The sequence below is a fragment of the Austrofundulus limnaeus genome, unplaced genomic scaffold, assembly GCF_001266775.1.
Source record: "Austrofundulus limnaeus strain Quisiro unplaced genomic scaffold, Austrofundulus_limnaeus-1.0 Scaffold14, whole genome shotgun sequence".
In the NCBI taxonomy this organism is placed as follows: domain Eukaryota; kingdom Metazoa; phylum Chordata; class Actinopteri; order Cyprinodontiformes; family Rivulidae; genus Austrofundulus; species Austrofundulus limnaeus.
The window spans coordinates 1478722-1487276 of NW_013952416.1; the positions used below are offsets into that span (position 1 = coordinate 1478722).

Below are 8555 nucleotides of genomic sequence, written 5' to 3' on the forward strand. Positions count from 1 at the left end.
AGAGAGAGAGAGAGAGAGAGAGAGAGAGAGAGAGAGAGAGAGAGAGAGAGAGAGAGAGACTGTCAGAATTTCTATTTCTGCAACCAGCCATCGTCTCTGGGGAAGTTTCTCTAGTTCGAATCAACCAAATCAGAATGACACAGTGAAAAAACTGATATGAGTAAAAACTATATTTGGAAGCATTTGATGGCAGAGTGGGTCAAAACCAAAAAGGAGAAAGAGTTGCAAAATGGAGTGGTCTTTTTGGTACTACCGGGTCAAACCTCAGGTCAGTCYTGTTCTGCTTCTCTCCAGCTGAACGACAACACATAAAAACAACTCCACTCTTCACAACATGCCCCMCCAAAACTGCAGGCACTGCTGCAAATATGCACCCTTTTTATTTGCTTTATTTCTATTATGTGCATATTTTTTTGAAACCATTAGACTTTTTGAGTAACTTCAAACCTGATATGTGTGCATTTAAAATTGAGATTATTCATCAAATCAGATGAATCAAATCTGCACGATTATAACAGTTACAAAGCTATTTAAAACGTTTTACCGCACTCTGTTTGAGGCTAAAAGGGACAAAGTAGAAAAATACTACTCACTTCTCATATGCCAGCTCTTCATCTATGCTGAAACAGTGTCGGTCAGCTGTGCTCTTGATCTTCTGCTGAAGWATGGCAAAATATAGTTGATCTAAAGAGAAGAAGGGTGAGACAAAAATTAGCACAATTAGTCATAAATACACATTTTGGTTTATTCATCCAACAACAACAACAACAAAAAACAGCAGTTTTTTTGCCTTTAACATTATTCTGTCAATTTTACTGGTAACTCACCTTTTAAAAACTCCATACATCTCGATAAGACATCGTCAGAAGTCATTTTGCAAACAGACTTGAACATTACGTTTTTTTTTTCCCTGACTCATAAAAATGTACGGACTAATGGAGTCAATTTCCTCACTAAGACTTGGGCATACCAAGTAAAACTTACCCAAAAAGTATGTTTCGAGGTTTATAAAAAATTTGCTAGAAGCAGATATTTGAAAAACGTTACGTTTAAATAAACCTCTCCCTTGAAGTTGTTTACAAAAAAGGAGAAAAGTCACCAACCGAAGAGAGAAGGGGAGTGTCGAGTGCAAGTGCGCACTCTGCTAAAACTGAGCCCCCCCACCACCACCACCCCGCGCGCGCGACTCCTCCTCCCTGGCGTCCTGCGGCTTTCCATTGGTTGCGGCAGACGCACGGCGCCACGCGATTGGACAGATAGCGCTGCTCGTCCAGCATCGTCCCGCCTCTTTTAGTTTAAAGTTCTCAAGACGAAAGACCTGATAGGCCCTGCGAGCGGTTGCTAGGATGATCTGACAGCCAGTCAGATTTGAGATTCTCACTGAGACGAACCTCCCTCTTTCAGACTCGAGCTTTAATGAATGTGATGGAACCAGGAAACGTCAAAAAAAAAGTTGTGAAATTCAACACGATCAGGGGTTGAGAGCGGATTCACGTTTACAGTTATTGCACCGCGCTGCGCATTTGTACACGGATAACAAACGCTGTGGTTAAAACGAACAGCGTGCACGAAGAGGAGTGATGGTGTCACTGATTACAAGGAAATAAACGACATGCAATAAKGAGTCGTTCCTGCGCGCACATATTTGCCAAGGTGGATCTGCGCAAACCTAACGCGCTAAAGGGGGGACACAGACGGTGTCGCCATATTGGGGGCAAAGCGGAGGAAAATCAAGGACTTTTGCTGCGTTTAAAACGAGGCTGTGTCTCCGTGCATCTGCCGAGTGGGCTGAAAGTTGCCAGGGTTCATCGCGCAGAGCCCTCTTACCTGTTATCTCAATGTAAATATCAGAGTTTGGCTCCGCCTCYGAGCTGCTGGGAGCTGCACAGCGCTTTTTCCTCGACTCCGCTCGTCTCCTCTCGCTCTTGCGCTTCATTGTTTTCTCCTCAGAGCTGCGCGGCGGACATTGTGCAGATGTCTGCTGCAGACCACCTCTGTTTTGTTTTCCACTGCAGGCGAGCTGCTTGTCTGCGTTTCGGTGCCCCGTCAAGAGCCCTTTATGTGCGTGCTTGTGTTGTGTGCGCGCGTGTGCGTGTGTGTCAGCCAGTCTCTGTGGTGGTGTTGGTGACGTCTCCTCGCAGGGGCAGGTTTCTGTTGTCAGACGTGCAATAGCAGACCCCTTAAATGTTCAATGCACAACCCAAAGGGAACCATAAGTTGCAGATGTTTTTATTGGCGYCATCGCAGGAAGTCTCAATAGGTCATGTGCACAAAAAATAACAACAACAACAACAACAATGCAAGCTTCAGTGAGTTGAGTAGTGACAGTGATTTGTTTTCAATAATATCTAGTCTTAAAAAACTGTGTAGATCTATCTATCCAAACTGAAACAGGCCTATAGGTCTATATCAGAAGGTGAATCCATATTTCTGTCTTTGTCAAATGACAACATTACAAATCTGAAGTTCTGGTCCCATGGAGTTTCAGCGGCCCCCCACAAGGCCCACCCATTAAAACTTTTCTGGGTGCACCAATATGAATGAAAACGTGAATGCAATCAAGAAAGAAAAAAATAATTTATTTGAATAAAAACTATCAAAGTTTTGAAAACAAGACAAGAAACCAGCACTGCAGCTGCTCTAAAAGAGTTTAGTAAGCAAATACTTTATAACACAGCTTCAAATTTATTCAACATGTAAAAAAAGAACAGGAAAATTATAAAACGTAACAAAACACTTTTTCTATCTCCTTGTAATCTCTTTGAATTCAGACCAGCTTATGAATTCTTAAAGCATTCAACTATGAGCTGCAATAAAGAAATAATTTAACCCTCAACACTTAAGTTTGTCCTCTTAAAGAAAAACCTAAAAAAAAAACAGCAGTTTAGACGAAAATCTAAGAAATATTGAAAAAAAAAAATTTGTTACTGAAATGCGGACATGATTGCACAGGAATGTAAAATAGTGAGGAAATATTTTGGATTCTTTACTTTTAGGTTAATATTTTGTCATGGAGACTATGATTTGTTCTGGGGTCAATTTTATCTGATCTCACCCCCCCACCCCCCCTTGTCACTTTGCTTTAGATGCTCATGCAGCTCTAAGCAAAGCACACACATAAAAAAAATCCAGGTATCAGATTTCTGTACATAAAAAAAACAGAGCAGGAGGTGACAAACACATGCAACAACTGCTGAGACATTTGACCCGGGACGCAACGTCATTTGCATCCTTCCTCGCTGAAAATAAAGGTCAAATGTTCATAAGCATTTTATTTTAATCCTGTAAGAAACAGGGTTAAATGTCTTCTCATGTTCATGTTATAAGACTCAAACTTAACTTTTCCAGTTAGTTCAGCTTAAATTAGATTCATTTTCTGTGTTCCTGCATTCAGTTTTATTCTGGCAAGCCAATTAGTTGAAGGTATACAAACAAATAGGGTGGACATTTGTAAAAATGTCTCTTTCACGGCCTGAAATCTACCCTTAAATAATCCATCAGGCACTAAAGTGGGTCTCCAARAGGTCAAGATGCAACCCATTCTCACTCCCAAGTCGTCACATATTGATGCTTTTCCAAGGTTCTCTCTGTGCCCGATTTTGACGCGTCGGGTACACCCCTTGCGTCAGTTATTGATGAGATGGGGCGGAATCCGTTGTCATAATTTCAGAAAGTGTAGAAAATGCACCAAAACAACCGTCCCAAAGCCTAAAATTACCTTTATTCACTCTAGACATGCTRTTCCTGACCCTAGTACCTAAAATTAACCATTAACCCTGATACCTAAAATTAACCATTTTTAGAAATCGTAGGAAATTCACGTGAACTACGTGTTCCAAAGCTTAAAATTACATAATATTCGTCCTAGACATCCTATCCCTGACCCCACTACCTAAAATTAACCATTAAATCTGATCCCTAATGTTAACCACGGACCCCAACTCAAAGACCCCTACATTYTGCGTCCCAACGCATCAAACCAGGACGCTGAGGGAACACGGAAATGCCTGGTATGTCAAAAAATGAAACGACGGATGTACCCGACGCGTCAAAATAAGACGCAGAGGGAACCTTGGAAAAGCGTCAATATGTGATGAGTCGGGAGTGAGAATGTGTTAGAATTAGGACGACTATCTTACAAAGAAAAAAAAAAACTCATGAAGCTAAACTGGGGAAACTAACCTTGTAAACAATTTTGAACCCAAACATCCCTGAGGTTCTGGGGATCCTTGTCACAACCCTCTGTAATAATCTCACATTTTGATCAAACTTGAGAAGTCCATGGCAGATTAAGAGCATTTGAGGGGAGCAAATAACGTGTCGAACCCCAATGTAAACACACCTTYCCTGCCAAGCTTTCTATAGCAGGCAGGTGTTCAGGCTACACATGGATGATCTTTGGTTTATCACCGAAGTCCAGAGTGTGATGAACTCCAGCGAGCTGAAGGAGCCAGGGGATGGGCATGTGATCCAGGTGGTTCATATCRAAGTGACAAAAATGAACTTGAGAGCCTGCAGAGAAAGAGAGAAGAGAGAGAATATGGTTATTGTTATGGTGAGTGGGGATGGATATAAAATCCATACGAGCGGAGGCCTCCTAAGTRGGCCCATTGCTCTCCCCAAAAAGACATTCAAACCTCCTCATCTCTCAGATGAAGGACACAAGGTTAGAAACACTCAGTGTTCTGAGCTTCTCAGGATCCATGAAGGGGTCCCCAAGAATTCTTTTCCTTTGACCACTCAGAGCCAGGCAGTGGCCTACAGTGCAAAGAGATCTCTAATTCAATGCCACAGGCATCACACAGACCATTGTCATGGAGTCCTATCACCATTTTGTGATGGTTGAGCAGATAGTGCCCAGCTAGGACTCAAACCAGTGTACTTAGAGTTTTCCTTGACAGGGAGATGAGAGCTTTCCCAAACCTTAGATTTGGGCTGTTAATCAGTTCTCGTGCCTGTCTAGAGTCCATCAGATTGAGTGTTGACGTCTAATCCAGGCCTGTAGGGCAGTCCTACAGACTGTTGTTGAGATACCTACAACAGGCTCTGGTCCTTTGAAGTGAGCCTGACTGCTAGCTTTTGCAAGTTAGTCAGCTCTCTCATTACCATAAATGCCAGTATGKCCTGGTACCCATTTAACAGTAACACTGTTATCTCTCCCCAGTTGGTTGACTGCTTCGGCACACTCTCAAGCCAGTAATGATGTAAAGAGTGGCCCTCGGAGAGCTCTGATAGCAGCTTGGCTATCTGTAAGGATGAATATTTCCTTCTGTGTACACTGAAGATCTTTGAGAGATGCCACACACTGGTGGATTGCATATCTTTCAGCTTGAGATACAGTACAGTTGCAAAACAACCTAGTGAGTATTTATGCTCGAAGAGAGAGAAACAAGGAGATAAAAAAAAATCAGTCAAGTMATCCTGACTGGAGGCAGAGAGGACAACCTACCAGGTCCTGCGATGATGGCTCCACCTTGCTGACTTAAGTCTCCCTGAAAGTCAAAAGCAGGACCGGTCATTGCCCKCCATATGCTCTTCATTTGGCCCATCAACAAACCAGACTTCACATGGGGACTGGGGCGTGCTGGGTACACACACACACAAAATACCCATAACGTATCTTAACAATCAACAAACTTTGCAGCCTCTTTAAACCCACATCATATTACCAGARTCTGTGAATGTCTCCTCCCTCTTCATCCCAAGTTTTTGGTAGATGCACCTTTCTGGGTCCACGTACATTTCATAAGGATACCCCGTCAACAAGCARAAAGGCTAGACGRACAATAAAAAAGGAAAAAAAATGTGATTGACTAAATAGTACCACTTCTCTAAAGCAGGGGTTCACCAACATTTTGGTTCTGGGTATCCCTTACAAGAATGAAACATTTCCAGGGCCCCCATCACGATTAAAAATAATTTACTGCCCCTAAAGGCCATGGGAATAATTATTATTTTTTGTTTGGTTAATATGTTTGTTTTACTTCTACATTGTTCCACATATTTATGCATTTTTAAAAATAAAAACCAGAAACTTCTTGCAATTATTTGAGGACCCCCAAGGCACAGCTTGCTGACCCCAGTTTGAGAACCTCTGTTCTAAAGGGGCTCTTCATAAAGGATTTATTAATGCCTTCTAAATGTGTAATCCATTACTCCATACAGCAGCAACAATCATCAATTATAAAATACTATTCATACTTTGAAGCAGGTTCAGTAGTATTTGTCAAGACTGAGTACTACTTTTTTTCCATTTAGGTGACGACACAATAACATGCTTTACTATAATAACTGATTTACCTCTATATGACAGAAAGCAGACTGACCAATCACAACCAGTCTGATTCCAGCATCCTGCAAAAACAAGAATAATAAAAATAATGAAAAATAAAAAAAACAGACATTTTCTGAATCAGAATTTAAACTTATTTCTGGGTGACCAAAACACAACTAATCATCTGATTTGTACTCATTTTGAAGAATTGTCTTGTTTTGCAATGTTTGTCTCCTGGATATGTTGTCAGGACTCACCTTCAGAGCTTCTTTTGGTACTTTACTCAAATCATCAACATATTCTTTACAGCTGTAGCACAAGAAATTCTGCAGGAACAAAAAAAACACGAGACAGAGACAAGACATCAAATCACATGAGAATTTAATAATCACACCTGCACTTAGAGAATATTTARATCTGCGCATTAAATTCATTTTACAGCCCCAGTTCACAAAAACATCACCTGAAGGGCAATCATAGATTATAAATGCCAATTATTAACAGTTATTAAGTAATTAAGGAAGCCAGCAGATTGCAWCAGATTTTCTCCCGTCTGCAGCACATWGGTGACAGTGGAAAGGAACGACTCYCTTTTAACAGGAAGAAACCTCCAGCAGGACCGAGCTCAAACTGGGCGGCTATCTGCCTTGGGGTCAGAGAGGAAAAAGTCACAAACAAACACAAAATAACTAGTCCAGGTACAGTTTATGTGAGGGAAAACACAAGTAAATGATAGAAAAACTTACAATGGAGCGTAGTGCAAGTAAAGACAGCAATGGAGTGAGGAAACGTTTGTTCAGTTTAAGACATATAGCAGCAGAACTGAGRGATAGCTCAACCGAACACAATCAGAAGAAGGAAGGTCTTATGCTGCKTTCCAGTTGCAGTGGAACTTGGAATTGTGAAGTCGGAGGTTTATGACTGAAAACACTGCATCCTGTTTTTACTAAGAAACTCTATGAACCACAAGTAAACTTACAGTCTGAGAACAAAACTTTAATATACRATGGAGCTTGGTTGTAAGTCAGAAGGAATATTTTAAAGTAGGCTATATTCTGAATTTGAAATGGAGGATATTGAAGAATTAGAAATGTGATCTCACCCTCTCTTCATTTAAAACAGGGGTGTCCAAACATTTTGTCACGTGGGCCAAAACCATAAAGTCAGAAGGACTTGAGGGCCAAAAATATTTTTCCTTTACCTGCTCAACAATAAACTGAGCATTGAATATTTTAATTAAACAAATAAAGTAGTCAGATTTCTTGCTGGAAATGGATGTGTAAATTAATCTAGATCCAGAACTTTAAAAGTGTTTTGCAGGTTTCCCTTATTGAAAGAAATTTAGCAATTTTCTAGGTTTCAATTGGGGAAAAAATAACCCAATTTAGTAAATTCTGATCAATAAAATCAGGATTTAGGTCACTCTTTTGTTGAAAATGCTTTCTGTATTCAAACAAATTTAATAAATTAATTTAAAGCAGATTGGAGTGCAGCAAAATCAGCTTTTCAGTAGAAGTCACTAAGCTACGAGTCTGATTATTTAAAGACAAATAATTGGTATTGTTGCCAATATTTGTTATAAGATTTTACTTTGTTATAAATTTGCCCTAATAATAAATAGAAAGTCTCCATTCACATCAAAAACCTTTTCCGGGGGGACAAATGTGTACACAAATTACCGGGTAGTATAATTCTTGAACTGAAGTCAGGGGCCACACAAAATCAGTTCAGGGGCCACAAATGGCCCCCGGGCCACACTTTGGACATCCCTGATTTAAAATTAAGGACTTCCACCAGAATTTTTACTGAAAAGTTTAAAAGCTCATGATGCTCACCAAAACATATTTTCTTACTTCATTTACTCAATTAAGAGTTAAAAGAAACGTTTCTTAAAGTTAAAATCTCATCTGCAGCTGCATTAAAACCAAAAGTTTTTWTATTTTTATTTTCCTCCCTTACCCGCACGAAAATGATGACAGATTTCCTGTCCTGATATAAACTCTTAAAAGGAAAAGAGTTTCCCCGTCGATCGTAGATGAAACAGTCTTCCACTTCTCTCAGATCGATCTCCACGGTTTGGGTTCCGGGTTCGCGTTTTTCCTTCCTTACTTGTCGAGTAATAATCGGTGAGAGAACTTCAGCCATTTTCACTGAAGCTTCCCAACAACACGCAGCTGCGCTATTTCTGGAGCTGCAGCTTGTTCACGCCCATAGGCTGCAGGCCAGTGTGTGTGTGTGTGTGTGTGTGTGTGTGTGTGTGTGTGTGTGTGTGTGTGTGTGT

At 40.6% G+C, this 8555-nt stretch overlaps 2 protein-coding genes across 2 annotated transcripts in view; both read right to left on the minus strand.

Annotated features, from left to right (window-relative positions):
* Positions 1 to 2075, minus strand: part of cdc14b (cell division cycle 14B) — a gene marked incomplete in the record, with an annotated part of 13951 nt that extends 11876 nt beyond the window's left edge. The window contains 2 exon segments of the mRNA XM_014002657.1: positions 594 to 684; positions 1828 to 2075. Of these exon segments, the coding sequence (XP_013858111.1) occupies positions 594 to 684; positions 1828 to 1936 (200 nt within the window).
* A 1802-nt stretch (positions 2076 to 3877) lies between these two features.
* On the minus strand, positions 3878 to 8455 carry prxl2c (peroxiredoxin like 2C). Its single transcript, XM_014002659.1, has 6 exons — positions 8234 to 8455; positions 6532 to 6600; positions 6301 to 6354; positions 5670 to 5775; positions 5450 to 5584; positions 3878 to 4512 (listed from the first exon to the last, which is right to left on the minus strand). Exons 1-6 carry the CDS (start codon positions 8417 to 8419, stop codon positions 4382 to 4384), a joined length of 681 nt encoding a protein of 226 aa, XP_013858113.1. The 5' UTR covers positions 8420 to 8455; the 3' UTR covers positions 3878 to 4381.
* Between the last annotated feature and the right edge of the window lie 100 nt (positions 8456 to 8555).